Source organism: Tamandua tetradactyla, chromosome 3 (assembly GCF_023851605.1).
Source record: "Tamandua tetradactyla isolate mTamTet1 chromosome 3, mTamTet1.pri, whole genome shotgun sequence".
Taxonomy (NCBI): Eukaryota; Metazoa; Chordata; class Mammalia; order Pilosa; family Myrmecophagidae; genus Tamandua; species Tamandua tetradactyla.
In genome coordinates, this window is record NC_135329.1 from 47,867,201 (window position 1) to 47,887,629 (window position 20,429).

At 37.8% G+C, this 20,429-nt stretch overlaps 2 protein-coding genes across 10 annotated transcripts in view; one reads left to right on the plus strand and one right to left on the minus strand.

The window, feature by feature from the left end:
- EIPR1 (EARP complex and GARP complex interacting protein 1) overlaps window positions 1-17,747 on the minus strand; it is a 242,379-nt gene extending 224,632 nt beyond the window's left edge. For 3 of the 4 annotated variants that reach the window (XM_077153077.1, XM_077153071.1, XM_077153072.1), the window contains exon 1: window positions 17,296-17,531. In XM_077153077.1, the coding sequence (XP_077009192.1) occupies window positions 17,296-17,337 (42 nt within the window). In that variant the 5' untranslated portion in view covers window positions 17,338-17,531. Of the gene's footprint in view, window positions 1-17,295; window positions 17,532-17,615 lie in introns of those variants that run through there. The other variant, XM_077153073.1, reaches the window with a different exon arrangement.
- A 1,443-nt stretch (window positions 17,748-19,190) lies between these two features.
- The window catches only part of TRAPPC12 (trafficking protein particle complex subunit 12), a 186,796-nt gene continuing 185,557 nt past the window's right edge, over window positions 19,191-20,429 (plus strand). For 3 of the 6 annotated variants that reach the window (XM_077153081.1, XM_077153082.1, XM_077153079.1), the window contains exon 1: window positions 19,197-19,334. The gene's annotated coding sequence lies outside the window, so the exon portion shown is untranslated. Of the gene's footprint in view, window positions 19,335-20,429 lie in introns of all 6 variants that reach the window. The other 3 variants (XM_077153078.1, XM_077153083.1, XM_077153080.1) reach the window with 3 other exon arrangements.

Here is a 20,429-nt window from a genome sequence, read left to right on the forward strand (position 1 = left end):
GAAATATGTTTTACAACTAATTGTGGTGCTGTGCTTCGAAATTTATTGCTATTTTGTAATATATGTTATTTTTCACAAAAAAAGAGAAAAATAGTCAATTGTGATGCTAAAATAATATTTATGCTTCTAGCCTCCTATATTCTGAAACAGCTAGAAGGAAAAATCTCAGAGAATCGTATGGTAGCCCATGACAAACTCTGGGATCTGTCTTGTAATTATTTGTTGAAGAGTGCTATGAAAACTATTGCTTTTTTCTTTCCTTGCTTTGTTTATATATGTTATATTATACAAAAAAAAGTTTTAAAAAATGTACAAAAGACATTTCTCCAAAGAAGATATTTAAATGGCCAAAAAGCACATGAAAAGATGTTCAATATCATTAGCAATTTCAGAAACACAAATCAATGAGATACCATTTACATGCACTAGAATGGCTACTCTTGAAAAATAACGGATGCTGGAGAGGGTGTATAGAAATATGAAGATTAAGTCTCCATATTTCCATACGGTACAACCCCTATGGAAGACAGTTTGGCAGTTTCTCAGAAAGCTAAGTATAGAACAACCACACGATAACAATCCCACTTCTAGAGATATACTCAAATGATCTGAAAATAGGAACTCGAAATTATATTTGTACAACGATGCTCATAGCCATTATTCACAACTGCCAAAAGACAGAAGCAACCCAAGCGTCCATCAACTCATAATGGATAAAGAAAATGTGGCACAGACATACAATGGAATAATTTCAGTGGTAAAAAGGAATAAGGTCCTGATACACGGCACAATATGGATTAACCTTGAGGACATGATGTTGAGAAAGAAATAAGCCAGACACAAAAGGAAAAATATTGTATGATCTCACTATTTTGAAACAGAATAAGCAAACGCATAGAGTCAGAATCTAAAATAATGGTTAACAGAGGGTGGGGTGGGAACAGGCAATGGGAAGATAAGGCCTCAAATGTACAGGGTAAATTGGAATGATTTTCAAATTTCAAAAAAAAAAAAGATGTACAGGGTTCCTTTTTTAAATAATGGAAATATTTTGGCAATGGATGGTGATGATTGTAGAACAACATTGTGAACACAATTGTCAGCAATGAACTATACATCTGAATATGATTAAAAGGGGAAATGTTATATCATATACATGGTAACAAAATAAAAATTTTAAAAAAAATCTGTGATACTACACTACACAGTGAACCCTAAGTTAAACCATGGAATTTAATTAATAGTGCAATTATAAAAAAATTTGCTCATAAATTAACAAACATTCCACACCAATGTAAGGTGTTGGTGGTAGAGTGATAAATAGGAATCCTGTATTCTGTTCATTATTGTTCTGTAAACCTACAACTTCTGTAATAGAAAAAAATCTGTGAAACTGTACACCACAAACAATAAACACTAACTTAAAACATGGAATATAATTAGTAGTACAATTATAAAAATGTGTTTTCAAGTATTTGCAAAGTCCCCTTGGGATAATGGGGAGAAAGGGGGAAAATTCAACTTCCCCGAGTAGAGAACTCTTGATATTCTCACAAGCAATGGGGACAACCAAAGCAACAGGCTGAGTACCCAGTCTTGGGGTTTGTTCATATGAAACTTAGCCCCACAAAGGATAGGTCAAGTCTACTTAAAATTAGGCCTAAGAGTCACCCCCAAGAGAACCTCTTTTGTTGCTCAGATGTGGCCTCTCTCTCCAACCAACACAACAAGCAAACTCACTGCCCTCCCCCTGTCTACATGGGACATGACTCCCAGGGGTGTGGACCTTCCTGGCAACATGAGACAGAAATCCTAGAATGAGCTGAGACTCAGTATCAAGGGACTGAGAAAAGCCCTAGAATGAGCTGAGACTCAGCATCAAGGGATTGAGAAAACCTTCTCGACCAGAACGGGAAAGAGCAAAATGAGACAAAATAAAGTATCAATGGCTGAGAGATTCCAAACAGTCGAGAGGCTATCTGGAGGTTATTCTTACGCATTAAATAGATATCACCTTGTTAGTCAAGACATAATGGAGAGGCTGGAAGGAACCGCCTGAAAATGTAGAGCTGTGTTCCAGTAGCCGTATTTATTGAAGATGATTGTATAATGATATAGCTTTCACAGTGTGACTGCGTGATTGTGAAAACCTTGTGTCTGATGCTCCTTTTATATACCTAATCAACAGACGAGTAAAACATATGGAATAAAAATAAATAATAGGGGGTACAAATGTTAAAATAAACTTAGATTGAAATGCTAGTGATCAATGAAAGGGAGGAGTAAGGGGTATGGTATATATGAATTTTTTTTGTTGTCTTTTTATTTCTTTTTCTGAATTGATGCAAATGTTCTAAGAAATTGTTCTAGTTTGCTAGCTGCTGGAATGCAATATACCAGAAACGGAACGGCTTTTAAAAGGGAGAATTTAATGAGTTGCAAGTTTACAGATCTAAGGCCGAGAAATGTCCAATCAAAGGCATCCAGGGAAAGATACCTTGGTTCAAGAAGGCCGATGAAGTTCAAAGTCTCTCTCTCAAGTGAGATGGCACATGGCAAACACAGTCAGGGCTTCTCTCTCTGCTGGAAGGGCACATGGCGAATACGGTGTCATCTGCTAGCTTTGTCTCCTGGCTTCCTGTTTCATGAAGCTCCCCGGGAGGCGTTTTCCTTCTTCATCTCCAAAGGTCACTGGCTGGTGGACTCTCTGCTTCGTGGTGCTGCAGCATTCTCTGCTCTCTCTGAGTTTCTCTGAATCTCTCATTCTCCAAAATGTTTCCTCTTTTATAGGACTTCAGAAACTAATCAAGACCCACTCAAATGGGTGGAGACATGTCATCCCCTAATCCAGTTTAACAACCATTCTTAACTAAATCACATCAAGCAGGGAGATGATCTCATTAGTTTCAAACATACAGCATTGAGTAGAAATTATTCTACCTTTAAGAAATGAGATTTATATTAAAACATGGTTTTTCTTAGGGGGCATGCTTCCTTTCAAACCAGCACAGAAATGATCATGATGATGAATATGCAACTATGTGATGACATTGTGAATTACTGATTATATATACATAGAACTGATTATATAGAGAGAGAGAGAGAGAGAGAGAGAGAACATACATATATATGTTAAGAATGTTTGTGTTTCTTTCTTGTAATACTTTTCAAAAAAATTTTAAATTTAAAAAAAAAAAATTTTTTTTTAAATGTTCAAAAAAGGAAAATCAAGGGTGATGCAATGGTGGCTCCGAGGCAGAATTCTTGCCTGCCATGCCAGAGACGTGGGTTCTATTCCTGATGCCTGCCCATGCAAAAAAGAGAAAGAAAATCAAAACCTCCGGGTTACACACATTTCATTGTGGTAATAACATTATGCTTTTGAGGACCAGAAGACTTTAACATATATAATCTTTTATTCATTCATTCACATATTCACTTATGTGAGTTCAAATACTGGCCTTCAACATTGCTGAGAGATTTCCATCTGTTCCCCATTCAATCCATTTTTGCATTTCCTGTCACAGATAATCTATGTGACTTCTGCTCAAGTTCCAAGTATGCCCCTAAATTTCAGTAAAAGAACTCAACTTGCATGTTACCAAGAAAACAGAAGCCATCCCTGGCCTCCTTCAAGCCTTCACAAAACACTCCAAACCGCCCCTCCAAAGGAGATTTCCTTTGTTACCCTCAGTGCTCCAGGAAAGAAAGGAGGTTCCCCTTGTTCCAATCACACAGGCACAGTGGATCTATAATATATGGAATTAGTTACCCCTCTCCCTCTTTTCAAACTTCTCCATCTGCTTTGGCTTCTTCCCTCTATCAAAAACAAAAACAATAACAATTAAAAAAAGCTCACATCTCCCCGTATCCTTTCAAAAATCTTACCTTGAATCATTTTCTCTCTCAAGCTACTGCCTAACCTATTTTTCCATTCACTGTCAAAATTAATAATGAAACAGATACTAAATTTACCTTCTTCAATTCTAGCAAATTCCTTACCTTATAATCTGTCTTCCACCCTAATTACTCCACTAACTGCCCTTACTGTGCTTATCAGTGCCAACCTGATTGTCAAATCTGTGAACCTACTTCCAGCCCTCATCCTACTCAAGTTCCCAGGCTCAAATGAAATGGTTAAGCCCTCTTTTTCTAGGCTTGACTTCTGTTACACCCCACCCTCAAATGGCTATGTCTCAGCCCTTCCTAGTCTTTTTTCTTCCTTTTCACTCAATAAACTTTTGATCCCCAAGTTTCTATCCTGGGTTCTCTTCTCTTTCTTCTTTCTAAGCAAGATCATTTTTTCCCATAATGTTATGGATTGCCAAAATATATATATTCAAGTCCTCAACCCTGGTCCTACAAATATGATCTGTGCTGGTTTGGAGCTGTATGTATCCCAGAAAACCATGTTCTTAAATTTAATCCATTCCTGTGCATGTGAACCCATTGTAAGTAGAGTCTTTTTATGAGGTTACTTCAGTAAAGGTGTAGCCCAGGATGGGTCTTACTTTATTACTGGAGTCCTTTATAAACAGAATGAAATTAAGACAGAAAGGCAGAAAGCCACAGAGGAAGGAGTGAGAAGCTCAATATCAGAAGAGAGCCCAGAAGAAAAGGGAGAGACCAGGAGACACTGCCATGGACCTTGCCAAGTAACAAGCTAAGGACCAAGGATCACTGGCAGCCAGTCCCAGAATGCCAGTCTTTCAGAAGAAAGCATCACCTTCATGACACTTTGATTTGGACTTTCTCTTAGCCACAAAACTGTGAGCTAGTAAATTCCCATTTTTTAACCCAACTCATTCCATGGTATTTGCTTTAGCAGTCAAGGAAACTAAAACATCATTCCATTTGGAAACAGAATTTTTGCAGATGTCATTAATTACATCGAGGCCAAAATGGATTAGGGTGGGCCCTTAATCCAAAAGAACGGAGTCCTTGTAAGTAGAGGAAATATGGACTAGTGAGAGAGTGAATCAGGAGACAGAGGCAGAGATTCAGTTATGCTGCCATTAAGCCAGGAACATCTCTTTAAGCAAGACCCAGCCAATACACTGAAGTCAGATTCCTAACATTCAGAACTCTGAGACAATAACTTTCTGTTTTTCAAACCAACTACTCTGTGGTACTTTATTACAGCAGCTCTGGCAATTTAAGACACAAAACTATAATTATCATTAATAGAGTGATGATTTTCAAATTATCATCTCATGCCTGGATCCCTTTCTAACCTGTCCACTATTCAGCTCTACATTAAATGTCCCATAGGTAAATCAAACTGAACCCATTATCAGCCTCCATAAACCTGCCTGCCCATATTCACTAGTTGTCATAATCAGAGACTTTGAAGCTAAAAACCCCCTTGACTTCCTCCTCTCCTAACCTATCACATCTAATAATTATAGATTCTTCCTCTTCCGTATGTTCTCTCTCTCCTGACTATCATCCCTCCTCATTCCTTGCTTAAATTATATTTTAACAATCTCTTAACCAATTTTCGTTTCATAAGTGTGTCTCCCTACCCAGTTCATCCTCAACCTCGCCACAGAAGTTACTGCATCAAATCAGATCTGGGCCTCAGACTCTAGGAAATACAAAAGCAACAAGGAGAATGAAAAACAGAAATAGAAAGTCTACCTTCAGTGAAACATGGAAATGCACAATATATTTAGAAGAACTTCTGAAGAGAGAATATCAGAGGTAAGAAAAGATGCTGAAGGAAAATGCAGAAGGCTACATATCCCTCGTGAAACCAAAGGGGCACAGCTCAAGGAGTAACACCAATAACTCCTTGGGTGGAACAATAAAAACAAATTCATGGGCTGGTGACATTATCACAACTTGGTAAGAAAAAAGCGGGTAGAGAGGACAGGCTAGCCTTCTCAGGAAGCAGTCTTTGGCTAAGTAGAGGAGCAGAGGGAGATACTGCTTTGTGGGCTGCCTACATCTGCCAATCTTTTTGGCCAGCAAAAAAACAGAAAGTTTTGATAGCTAAAAGAATTTACTCATGAACAAAAGTCACAAGAATTCCTGCCAACCTGGAACATGGATCTGCCTAACTCCACATACACATCCTACCTAAACAGCTAGACAAGGAAGAACTCGCATCATTAAAGATCAACAATCAAAAGCAACCACCACAGGATCTACGCAAAATAGCTGCAAAGAAAAGGGGTGAAAGAGAATAGGGAAAAATATTAGAAGATGAAAAATACTAACCAGGAAAATGTTGTCTCAGAACAAGCTAAAAAGGGTGTTCAATTATTTAAAAAAAAAACACATAAAACTTGAAGCAAACCCCAATCAAAACCATTTCTGCCAATCCTAAAGAACACCTAGGGCATTATATAAGACTCTACAAAGGTTCCATGCTCTAGGGTAACTTTCCAAAACCTACAACCTCCAATGGGTCCCTGGACCAGATAAGTCCTGAAACCTAGAGGGCCCAGCCTCTCCAGAGTATCAACTCGTTCCATCCCCCATCCCATATTATCCACAACCCTTTCCAACAAGAAAAAGTTAGAGCAGGCATAGTCCAAAAACCCTTTAAGAGGGGGAGAAACATCAAAGGTGATAGGGGAGTTATATAGAGAAGGTCTTCTAACTGCTCTAAGATACTGGAGACTAAAACATAGTATCAATTCAGTGATTCAGCACTCATATTCATTTGTTAAACCTGACCTCTGTATAATATATAGACCGATATTTCTTTTAGCCTTCTTTTAACTTTAGAGCAGCTAGAAATAAAAACCTAAAATTGTGGAATTATAACCCATACCAAACTCTGAAATCTGTTCTACAACAAATTGTTGCAATGTACTTTGAAATTTATTGCCTTTATGTATATATGTTATTTAAAGATTAGGAGGAGTATAACAGAGAAGATGGGAGTTAACAAATGAGTATGACTGCTCAATTATTATACTGATATTTCTGTTGGTCTCCAGTGTCTTGGAGCAGCTGGAAGAAAAAATGAAAAATCGTGAAACTGTAACCCATACCATACTTTAAAATCTATGACTACTTGTCAAAATGTACCTGGAAATTTATTGCTTCTTTGTATATATATATTTCACAATAAAAAAAAATTTAAGGAAAAAAAACTTATTGAAACAAGTTCCTCCAAAGAAAAGAGAGAGAAAAAAAAGAATATAGAACTAAAGCGGAAATAAAATCAAAACCAAGCAAAAAAAAAAAAAAAATCAGAAGAGATATGAGAAACCACCAGAGATGACAAAACCTGAACAGAGCTCATGGAAGTGGAAATTAAAACAACCACAGAAAGGAAGTGTTTATTGGAAAGGACACAAACAAAAGATATTCCTAAAATACAACAGGAGACATGGAAAACAGAATCTCAAATTTCAGGTCACAAATCAAATCAGATTCAAAACTGCAAGATACCCAGAAAACAAAGAAATCAAGAAGCCAATGCTCAGAGAAAAATTCATGGGTCTAAATGCTTATATTAACAAAAAAATGAATGAACATGAATGAATTAAGCATTCAACTGCTTAAGTTTAAAAAAAAATCATAATCTAAAAGACAATTCTCCTCTTTACTATACAAATACATCTTCAATGCTATGTAGTGGGTATATAAACTCCCTGAAGGTTGGGATTTTTATCTGTTTCCTTCTTCATTATATCCTTGGTGCATAGCATAATTTCTGGCATATAAGAGGCAACAAATAAATATTCGTCAACTGATAAAATGAATGAATTTTCCAGGAAAATAAAAATTACCAGAACTATATCAAAAAAAAAATAAAAGAAAGAAAAAAATCTAAACAACTAGTTACCATGGACCCAAAAGACTATGTTGTAAGAAGATCAAGCCTTTGGGAACAGTAGCACCAATATTATTTGTTTCATAGCACAGAAACAGAAGGAAGCCTTCCAAATGTTTTTTATGACCAGCATAAAGAGATAACACTCAACCAAGAAAATACACAGAAAATTATATCACGAATATTAATGAAAAGTCCTAATAAAATATTGGTGAACAAAATCCAGTAAATCTTGTGGATTTTGGTTAGATTTCATGATCAAGTGGAATTCTTTCCAAGAATGAAAGGATGGGTTAATATTTAGGAAGCTATTAATATAATTGGCCAGAGATACAAAGAGAAAAACCATATGATCATATGATCAGTTCCATGAACTGAAATACTAAAAAAGCATTTCAAAAATTTATTGTCCCTCACTGATTTTAAAACTCCTAAGGAAATAAAAATCTATGAATTCTCCTGTAGCATGCCCGACAACGCAAGAATTTCCTTACTTGGTGGTAGACAGACTTGTGAGTGCTAACCTGGCTTCCTTCTGCCTGAAGGTATAAAAGGCAGCAAGCCCATGGTTTTTACTCCTTTGACCTGGCTGCATTGCCCAAAAGACTTCAGGTACAGGTCTGCAAAAAACTAGGGAGGTATTATGAAGTTTGGCCTCTAATTCACTTGTGGCCTTATCTGGCTTACATCCTTTGCATTGCTTGTTTGCTAGTTTTGGTGTTAAACCCAAGGGAAAGCAACCTTGAATCATTATTCTTGCCAATCTTCAAACCCAGACAGCCCTTTCTGGTCTGCCCTAACTCACTTTCCTAACACAGTGAAAAATGGAAGAATTGAGCTTAACTGGGAACTGAAAGAAGCAGTCCCAAGGCACTCTGTTCATACCTCTATTGTTACTCACTTGCCTCACCTCCAAATTGTGAGCAAAGTCACACGTTCAAATGCAGTGTGACATCTGCCTTTTTTCTGTAAGCCCAACAATACCAGTAGTGATCACTCAGTATGTTTGCTGAATGAGTGTTTATTCGTCCTTCACAATTAAAGGTTTCTCCATGTAAAAACGTCAAAGAAACAGGCTTGGAGGAGAGAAATAATTCTGTTTGCATAAACTTTGGAAATAGTCACAAAGAACTACTGTTCTGTTAACTGAAAACTATTGATTTAACGCATACTTAGAAAATTTATTTCTACTAAACAATCTACGAAAAGCATGGGTAAGATTCCCCCCTACGTGGGGCATAACTCTCAGGGATGAGCCTGGCCCTGGCATCATGGGATTGAGAAAACCTTTTTCACCAAAAGTGGGGAAAGAAATGAAACAATATAAAATATCAGTGGCTAAGAGATTTCAAATAGAGTCAAGAAGTCATTTTGGAGGTTATCTTTATGCATTATACAGATGTTCCTTTTTAGTTTCTAGTGTATTAGAATAGCTAGAAGGAAATACCTGAAATTGTTGAAAGTATCCAGTAGCTTTGATTATTGATGATGACTGTATAACTATATAGCTTTTACAGTATGACCGTGTGATTGTGAAAACCCTGTGACTTCCACTTCCTTTATCCAATGTATGGGTAGATAAGTAAGAACATAAAGGCTAAATAATAAATAATAGGAGGGAATAAGGGGTATGGGATATTCTAAGTGTTTGTTTTATTTTTATTTTTACTTTTTTGGGGGAGTAATGAAAATGCTCTAAAATTGATCATGGTGATGAATGTATGACTACATGATGATACTGTAAGCCACTGATGGTAAACTTTGATGATTTTATATGGTATGTGACTATATCTCAATAAAATTGCATTAAAAAAAGAGTGGGTAAGAGCATTTCAAATTTCATTTACCTTGTAACAAATTCCAAAAGATCCTGGAAAAATATTTATAATAAAGATTATAATATTAATAAAGATAATATATGCAATATTTGTACATGTGACAACTTTCTACAAAATGAAACTATGTAAGATAGTTTTGTGCTTAACTTTGTCACCATTAAAGTGTCTTGGTGTATTCGTTTGGAAGAAGCAAAATCCATTTACCATTTGATCACTGTCACAGTAAGTCTTATAAAATTATTCTCCTCCCTCTAGGAAAAATTTAACCAAGAATGACAGTATCACTCTTCCTATCAATGTAAATAAATTCTCAATCATCATCTTGCAAAGCAAACATGAAGCAGGGATAGGTTACTCTGGATCTTCTAGGACATTTTAATGGAAATACCAGGGCTTAAATAAATAGCACAAAAAGGTGCAAATAAAGGAAATGTGAAACTGTAAAGAGCTTATAAGTATAGAAAGCACGCATTAATTATGCAATTCAGGGCTCATATATATAAAAATACAAGGTATTAAACTTAAAATCAAACCATTCTAAGCAAAAATTCCAAAACACTGACTAACCAATTTTAATTAAATAAAAAAAACATGGACGTCATTACTCAATGTTTCTGATATCTTCGCTTCAGATGGTTTAAAGTAATTGTATGTTTAGCAATGGTTTACTGATATGGAGCCACAGAGTTACAGAGGTTATTTAGTCCATTCTTTTGCCCAATGCAAGAATCCTCTCAAGTCTTTGTTTATTACTCCCAAAATAGTCACACTCCTCAAAAATATATACTAGCTACTAAACACTTATAGAATTTCAGAATTTTAGTACAGGAGTCAAGGATCTCCTCCTACCTTATCCCATCAAAATCTCATTTATCCTTTAACTTTCAGCTCTGATGTCACATCACCTATATCAATGTGTCTCAAACTTCAATATACTACAAATCACCTAGGCATCCTGTCAAAATGCAGATGCTGATTCACTAAGTCTCAAGTAAGCTTGAAATTGTGCATTTCTCTATAAGAGCTACTCTATGGAGTAGTTCCAGATAACCCTCTCTTTTGAGAAGCAAGGATCTGCAAATTCTTCCTTGACCCTTCATGTCAGAATTAACAATTGAATCTTCTGCACTAAATCATACATTGCTCCTACCTCAATTTTTTTTTAACTTGTTTCACTCTTACAGCACAGATTTTTTTAAGCCAGCCATCTCCCTCCCCACCACTTATAGCATACCATCTACCAATAGATCAGGCATGCCTTGAGATATGAGCCTGTCTATACCAAGCAGTGATTTGTATATAGTAACTCCTCAATAGATATTTACCTATTAAATCAAGTTGATTCAGTCTTTTCTGGAGCACTTTTAGCCACAAAGAGCTTTCTTTTACTTCTGGGACTGTCTATTCTATTAGTAGATAATCACAGTTCTTAGAAAAAATCTACCTTAGAGTGGATTACGTTTCTCAAAAGGACTTCAAAATTATCTAATTCAATGAATTAATTACATAATCCCCCTCATTTTATATGTAATGTGATACAGCCATCAGAGAAGTTAAACTGGATTCATATCCTAATTCTATGACTTGTTAGCTGTATGAGTTTGTCCAAGACATAGAGCCTCTCTGTGCTTCAATTTCCTCATTTCTCAACAGTAAAATGGGAATTTAATTGCACCTACCTCATAGAGCAGTGTTTTTCTTCTTCCTTTTAGATTTTAAAAACAACTGTATAAAGCAAAATTATAAACCTGTATTGATGGGCATATAATCTATAAAGATATAATCTGTATGACAATTAACTGCACAAAGGAGGAGGAAGGAATTAAGCTATATCTGAGCACAGCTTTTGAATACTACCGAAAATAATTTAATAATTAGGTATTATTCCTATTTAGGTATTAATCCTAACTAGATTGTTATAAAATTGTTATTTGCAATACCCGAGGCAAGAAAATAAACAACTAGATTACAAAATCTTGAGGGAAGGGAGTATGGAATCAGGTGTTAAAATTCTCATCAGGATAACTCTCTGGTACCCAGGACAATGTGGGGAATATGGTAAAATTGGTTGATGCATTCTTAAAGTGGCAGAATCAGAGACTGGAAAACAGAAATGCCCTTTTCTTTCGCCAATGCTCTTCCCAAATCTGTAGCCTTAATGACACTTGAACAAAAATGGAAATAAAGCAAGACGGTGTATAAAACCAGTAGTGAAGAGCAGCCAGAGTTAGCATATCAGGCTATATGGGCAAAGGCTGGCCAAGGTAGGAAAAGGTTCTTAAAGTGAACCAAGCTCCAGAAGGAAAGTCTCCAAACAAAACCAAAAAATGACCCTGCTTGGGGGATAAAAATTACACACACACACACACACACAGCGAAACATACATATGTCCTGAGCCACATTTTTTTTTTTGAGGGAGAAAATGTTGAAAAGAAAAGAGAAGATCAAGTGAGTGAGTTGGAACCAAAACCAAGAGGTTTATAACTAAATCCACGACATAAAAGAAACAAACAAAAATCAAAAAATAAAAGTAGAACATCAAAACAGTCTCCAAATTGAAAGTTAACTTTCCATTTCACTTAGTTCAATTTTCTGGGCTTCACCTAAGCCTTAATAGTTCCCAGAAAAATATTCCTACTTATTCCCTTTAACTATTTAAGTAAAATAAGAATAATTTAAATTAAGTCCAATCTCATGTCAGGTACCTGATTCCTATCAATAGGCCTGTGCAGTGAATTACAAGTCATGGTCTGAAAAATCAGATTACATCTTGGTCACGAGTAGTTCCCAAGTAATTTTAGGGGGCTTGCTCCCATCTTCCACTTACTTTGATTGATTCAGTGATTCAGCAGTATCTGTTATGTGCCTTGTCCTAGTTTGCTAGCTGCCAGAATGCAGCACACCAGAAATGGATTGGCTTTTAATAAAAGGGACTTATTTAATTAAAAGTGTATAGTTCTAAATGTTAAAATAAATTCAGTTTGAAATGCTAGTGATCAATGAAAGGGAAGGGTAAGGAGTATGGTATGTATAAATTTTTTTTTCTGTTTTGGCTTTATTTATTTTTCTGATAGATGCAAACATTCCAAGAAATGATCATGATGATGAATATGCAACTATTACTGATTATATATGTAGAACGGAATGATCAAAATAGGAATATTTGTGTTTGTTATGTGTTTTTCGGTATTTAAAAAAATAAAAATTAAAAAAAAAAGTGTGTAGTTCTTCAGAGGAAAGGCAGCTAACTTTCAACTGAGGTTCTTTCTTACGTGGGAACGCACAGGATGGTCTCTGCTGGTCTTCTCTCCAGGCCCCTGGGTTCCAACAACTTTCCCCGGGGTGATTCCTTCCTGTAGCTCCAAAGGCCTGGGCTGAGCTGCGAGTGCTGAGATGAGGTATGCTGAGCTGCTTGGGCTGTGCTACATCGAGCTCTCTCATTTAAGCACCAGACATTAAATCAAACATCATTCATTGCAGCAGGCACACCTCTTAGCCTATTGCAGATGCAATCAGCAACAGATGAGCTTCACATGCTATTGGCTCATGTCCACAGCCACAAAACTAGGCACTTTCACCCCGCCAAGTTGACACCTGTAACTAACTACTACATACCTAGTAGGAGATAAAAGAAATAAGACATCATTCCAGATCTGCTCTTCACTGAGAGAAAGAAGAGGTTTACTTTCTGAAGGTCTACTTTTGACAATATAAAAGACTATAAATAGAATTCTAAAAATTTTTAGGAGTCAGGTGTCTTGTTCTGTACTAAAGGAATCAAAAGGCAAAAAGAGGTTTGGATCCAGGGGTAACACTGGTCTGGAACCGAGCTTTTCTATTTATTGCAAGATGTTTAACTGCTCTAATCCTTAGCGTCCTCAATTTTAAAATAGGAAATAGTGATATCTATTTCCCAGGGCTGTTGTGACAATGAAATGGCCTGCCATGTGACCATCACATACTATACACTCAATAAAATTTACAAAAAAAAAAAAAAAAAAAAAGGAAAGAGTGAAAGCTGAGTTGGATGTTGTTCTAGTTTGCTAGCGGCTGGAATGCCAGAATATACCAGAAATGGAATGGCTTTTAAAAAGGAGAATTTAATGAGTTGCTAGTTTACAGTTCTAAGGCCAAGAAAATGTCCAATTAAAACAAATCTATAGAATGTCCAGTCAAAAGCATCCATCCAGGGAAAGATACCTTGGTTCTAGAAGGCCATTGAAGTTCAGGGTTTCTCTCTCAAGTGGAAGGGCACATGGTGAACACAGTCAGGGCTTCTCTCTCATCTGGAAGGGCACGTGGTGAACATGGTATCATCTGCTAGCTTTCTCTCCTGACTTGGGGTTTCATGAAGCTCCCTGGGAGGCGTTTTCCTTCTTCATCTCCAAAGGTCGCTGGCTGGTGGACTCTGCTTCGTAGTGTTGCTCTCTGAATCTTATTCTCCAAACTGTTTCCTCTTTTATAGGACTCCAATAAACCAATCAAGACCCACCCAAATGGGTGGAGACATGTCGTCCTTTAATCCAGTTTAACAACCACTCTTGACTAAATCACATCATCCAGGGAGATGATCTGATTACAGTTTCAAACATACAGTATTCAATAGAGATTATTCTACCTTTATGAAATGGGATTTATATTAAAACATGGCTTTTCTTAGGGGGCATGCTTCCTTTCAAACCAGCACAGATGTTTTGAGAGAAACCAAATCCAACTGAAGCAAGAAAGTGGACAATTCAAAGCCAGATATCTCCGGGTATACAAAACGATAGAAATGATGGGTAATCTGACAAATTCAATCACATGGAAATTGCATTGTAAGGCATCTTACAGAGCTTTTGAAAGGTGTGTCAAGACTTACCAATAAGATACAAAAAGAACTAAACAAATGAAAAAAGGAAGAATTTATTAACTATAGGAAAAGGAAAAGTTGTACAAGAAAAGAAATGAAATCATAGCAGTCTACTTGAATCAATAGTCAACAATATTTATGAATTTGGCCAAAAAAAAAAATTGTGACATAACTGTATTAGAATTCTAAAGGAAGTGTAAAGTGTAAAAAAGCTAAAAATCTCTGTCTAAAGGAAGTGTAAAGTGTAAAAAAGCCAAAAATCTCCGTCTAATATGACATCCAGTCAATAATGTCCAAGAGATAAAAGCATGTGAGTAAATACTTACAAGAAACAGTCTTTAAAAATTGAAAGTGGTTGCCTTAGGGGATCAGATAATATGGGAATGCTGTGTTTAGGGCCTGCCAATGTTAATCAGATTTTCAGAAATTTGACTTCTTAAATGACTTATACGAATTACTTTGATTTCTCTTCCTATGCGACAAGATGTCATTCATTTAATACCAAGTGCTCCATAAATAACAATCTGCTCACTACTTTCTTTTTATTTTAATGACTCCCCTCTGCATTGGTCCTATGTCTTTCATTTGCAAAATTAGTCTGCTGATTTACCTTCCATGCCTGATTACCTTCAGAATCAGTAACAAAATCAACATCTTTTAATACAAACTCTTTTCTGTTCCTTAAGAGCCCTTGTCAGTATTTCCATAACCAAAACTCCATAATAATTTTCAGTTCTTTTCATATTTCCTGCACTGTTGGTTCTTTAAATTCAAGAATTCACACTGCTTTCTAATAAGTGCAAAAATCAGCCACTTCTTGTAAGATAAGGAAGAAATGCAGATAAAATATTTGGCTTCCAAGGCCAGATCAACGCCATCAATTTGTCATTTCCCAGGAAATAAATTTTGATTAACCTCAAAGGTCAAATACTAAAGATCAAAATAGCCAGCATTATTTAGTAGATTTCTTGAGGAGATCAATAAGTTATTAAGTGATGGTGGCAGAAGATGTACACTTTAGGTACTGCATGATCAAGGAGCCTAATATGTACTCATATGCTCCCGTCATAGGTACCCAGATATGTACTTTGTTAAGGAGAAACCAGTACATGTTGGTGCATAAGGGATTTTGAAGTCATTTTGGGTTTGAAGGCTACCTAAGTTAGAATCACAGCTCTAACGTGTATCTGATAAGCAGTCTTGCACAGTAACTTTGTTTTCTCCACACCTCAGTTTCTTCATCTGTAAAATGGGAATGATATCTACCAAATGATTGTGGTGAGCATTAATAGTACAGAGTGAAGTATAGTGCCTAACACATAATAAGTGTTCAATAACCAGTCATTATTAAGGCACCACCAGTTAAGTGAAAGTGAGAGTCGGCTGTCAAACCCTGCAAGTCACTTTATTAATTATATGACATTTACTACCTTGTATAAAATTTATTTGTAAAAATTTCTCTCATACTAATCAGAACATTTATTGAATGCTTATGATGTGTCAGAACTGTTCTAAGTACCTGAATTAAATGTATTAACTCATTTAACTTTTCTGATAACCATAGGGGTAGACACTGTTATTATCCCATTTCATGGGCAAGAAAACTGAATCTCAGGTTCTTTGCCCAAGGTCACACAGTTAGTAAGTGCTGGAGCCAGGATCTAAATCTAGGAAGTTGCAGTAGAGTTCATGCTTTTAATACTGCTGCCTCTCTAACTGTAAGCTATTTGAAAGCCAAGATAATTTATATTTTAACTACGCATTTAACATGCATTATTTATCTATATCTATCCATCAGTACCTTAAGCATAACAGGTACTCAAAAGCCATTTGGTGATTAGATGAAAACCAATACAGGACACTAACACAATCCCAGCCTTACCTTTCTTGTATCTCATCTCATACCCCTCTCCCCCAACTCATGACTCTATCCACACTGGCTCTCTTGATATCCTTCTAAGCTGCCATGTGCATGCCCATTTCACTGCTTAGACTATGGAGATTAGTTCATTTCACAAACATTGGTTGAAGACCTACTATGTGACAGTCACAATGAATAGGCACTGGACAATAAAGGATGAAAAAGACATGGTTCAGCAGAAACAGGACATTAGTGGAAAAACAGGTGAAATCTGAATAGAATCCGTAGTTTAGTTAATAGTGTTAGATCAATCTTAAGCCCTAAACTTTTATAAGCATGCCATAGTTATGTAATATGTTAATATAGGAGCAGCTAGAAGTATGTACAAGAACTTCCTGCATGTCTTTCCAACTCCAGCAAATTTTAAATTATTTCAAAATTAGCAACAAAAACAACAAAAAAGGCAGGATTCTTGCCTTTGTGAACTCAAATTCTAGAAGGAAAGGTGGGCATGTGAATAAATAAGCACAACAAAGTCTATGATGAGTGTTAGTCCGAAGCAATGTTTAGGACATTATAGAAGGTGGAAGGAAGCAGGGAGTTAGCAGTCTTAAGATTGCCGGTTTTAACTAGACAGGCAGAACTGCTGTGTCAAGTCTAATAATATCCAGGACCAGCCAAAGGTCCCAATAACCTGATACACGGATGGATCATGGGACCTGGATTCTGTCCTGACCCTACCACTGGATAATCAAATCGTTTAGCTTCCTAAAACCTCAGTTTCCTCATCTGCAGAATGGGAATTAGGAGACTAACACGAGCCCTCGCACAGTTGTCGGGGCATAAAAGCATACGAGAGTGATCTGCAAACCATGATATACTGTAGGAACTTGTAAGGCCGTTACCAGCCAGGCCAAGCCAACACCTGCACTGTCTGTCCTAGTGACCCACCTGGAACTCCAGTCCGTAGATCACCGGCGCATCATCCTCCATGCTGCAGCAAAGCTAGTGAGCCTGCAGTCGCTCACACACCTAAGTACCCCTCACTAGAACGGGCACGTCCCCAACACGCTGGCGTTCTCTCAGCACCCATTCATTCCCACCCCATTCGCTTTCCTTTCCCCCACTCCAGAAAACGACTCGAAAAATAGGAGCCTTTGAGGCCCACGTCGGCTTCCGTAGGGGTTCACTTCCTGAATTTCTTCCTGGCGTCATTTCCCCTCAGCCAATGGCGCCCGCGACTGATTTGTACGCATGCGCTTTCGGCTTACCATCAAGGCTTATCCGCCCATCATCTTCAAGCCGAGGGAGACTGTAATAATGTTGAAAATGGGGGTGAAGCAAGGATTGGGGAGGTATCAGAGAAGACGATCCGGCGTATCTCGGAAAGAGGAGGTGCTTTGGGAACAGGCTTCGTTAGGAGGCGGGCCGCGTTGCCGCATCTACAATGTCGCCACGCCCACAGCCCTGATTTAAGGCTCGCATTCAAATGCCACCTCCTTTGAGTCTTCCCTGCAGCAACATCCTTGAAGGAATCAAACTCTAATGCTGTGATAACTGTCACTTTGCTTGTTTGTTAGTTTTTGTAACTTTATTAATACAATTATTAATGTGATAATGATATTTACTGAGCTCTAGGCTAAACGCATTATATGTATTATCATAAAGATCTTCTCTTCAACGTAATGAGTAAGGTGCCACACTTCAACTTTACAGACGAGACTGCAGAATTAAGGAACATAATTAAAGTCACACTTTGAAGCTGATGAGTGAAGATTCGAACCTGATCTGTCAGGCTCAATTAGGCTCTTTAAGATCCTTGAAATCAGGGACCATGGTTAATTCATTTCCTCAACGCCTAGTACAAAGTCTGCAAACGGTTTGCACAATGACTGGGTAATGAAGGAAAGCCTTTCGCGCATCTCTTGCGGTATTTGACCAGGCATTTGCTCTAAATAGGAGTCTACAGAGAAGACTATGATATACCCAGAGATCTCCAAGAACTGAGGGCTCTACCACTAAAACTCGTTATGGTCCATGTGGAGAGGTTGTCCCTCTTATACAGCACTCCCAAGTATCCTGCCCGGTCATTAGACAATGCCCTTCGCACGACAGGAAAGGAATTGCATGGAATCACAACACGTCGTAGCTGAACCCCCTTCATTAACCCGAGCTGTCCCGGGGTTTTCTGGACCGCCAAATTCTCCTCCATTTGTGTGATTTTTAACTATTTTTCCCTTTACTTTTAAGTCTCCCTAATAGAAATGGCTGGGTCTAGTTTTTGCTCACTTTTATCCCTGCGCCTAGCACTTGTGTTTGACATATTAAGTATCATGCAAGAGAAGCCCAATGGTGAGAATCGCCTGCATTTGTTCGAGATTAAACTGGAGTGCTAAAAGAGTGCAGAATTGTAATTCTGCTAGGTTTAATCCACACACCTATTATTATTACTGCTATCTTTATGGTTACAGTTATGACACAAGTAATGCAGGTGTATAGAAAGAAAAGTAGAAACTAAGAACACAAATCCCTAGAAATAAATACTTCTAAGGTGCGTTGGCCAGTAATAAAAATAGAGCATCTGAGTTTCAGAATCAATCAGGCTAGATAAGGGATTAATTCTAACAGGATTTTCCCTTCGCCACTCTCAGAGCTGGAGTCTGCTCTCGCCACAGCTCCTCGGAACCCCATTCACACTATTGCAGTCCCCGCACGGTCCTTCTACTTTAACAAATCCCGGCGGGCTGCCGCACAAACCCGGAAACGCACTACGCTTCCGGCAGCAAGGGTATTGGACACTAACACCTGTCATGAGCATGCGCAGAAGCAAGACGGGGGTGGGGTGGGGCGGGTTTTAGGCGCAGGCGCAGAGGCCGCAGGAAGGTCCTCGGTTCATTCCCTCGTTTCCTGGCCTCCTTCACCTTCTTCCCGGACCCTGGTTACGGCCACAGGTGACCCTTCACCCCAGTCTCCAAGTGGGCGGGTGGCAGGTGAGGTTCAGGCCCGGGGCCCTAAGTACAAAATCGGGCTGTGTCCAAGTATGTTAAGGAGCTTGAGACCTCGCCAAATCTTATCCCCCAGCCTTTGTAGGATCTTTTTCCTCTAAAGAGCTTCCGTTCCTAGAAAGGGGCTTTGGGTAGGGTAGTCACCACGTGAGGAAGCTGTTTGAAAAAGGGAGTCTGTGGCTCGGGCAGGGAATGATGCTGTCCCCATCTTGTTGACATTTGTCACTCCTTATGACCGAGAGGTGGGGATCATTCCCCCCGCCTTCTTGAGCAGCTCTTACTTTGCTAAACTAACTGTACAATCGAGGGGTATTGCTTATGTGCTTTATTCCACTCTTTGACTTCCCTCAGTCATCTATATCTGCAAAATTGGTGTACGAACTTCTTCCTAGCCTGCTTTTATTTAAATGAAAGTGAAAGTCAAATGAAATGAAGGCGGTTTGTAAATTGTTAGTGATACACACGTGAGGAGTTATTACCAAAACGCAGCCAAGAGAAGTAGAGTAGAATGAGTCTGGAATTAAGGTTTCTAACAATTATGCTAGTTGACCAGCTTAGCCTGGAGCTAGCCCCCTAATTTATCTTAATCTTAGTTTATACTTCTGTGGAAAGAGGTTAATAATCACCTGCCCTACTAAACTCAGTAGTTATGACGTTAAAATGAGGTAATTAATATAAAAGCATTTCAGTCAGTAGGTCAATGTTGGCTATTATACCACCTGAACCTTTCCACAGCACCATGTGGAACAGAACTGATCTATAGAGTATATATACTGTGAAGACTGAAAAAATATCTAAGAAGAAGCATAAATATCAAAGGGTGTGTGTGTGTGTGTGTGTGTTTCACTTAAAAAGTTTTAACACCAAGGAAGAATTTCTTTGGACCTACCATTTCTACCTTTTAGGGCTGCTTGAAGATTCAATGTCTTCGTATTCAAATACTTTACTCCTTGCTTCTGTTCATAAATTCAGAAAATAGTATTGAATAGCAGACAATGAACCAGGCCCTCTGTATGTTTTTGGCATGGGGGGAGAGGGGCAGATGCAAAAAGAATAATATAGTAGCAGCATTATCCATTC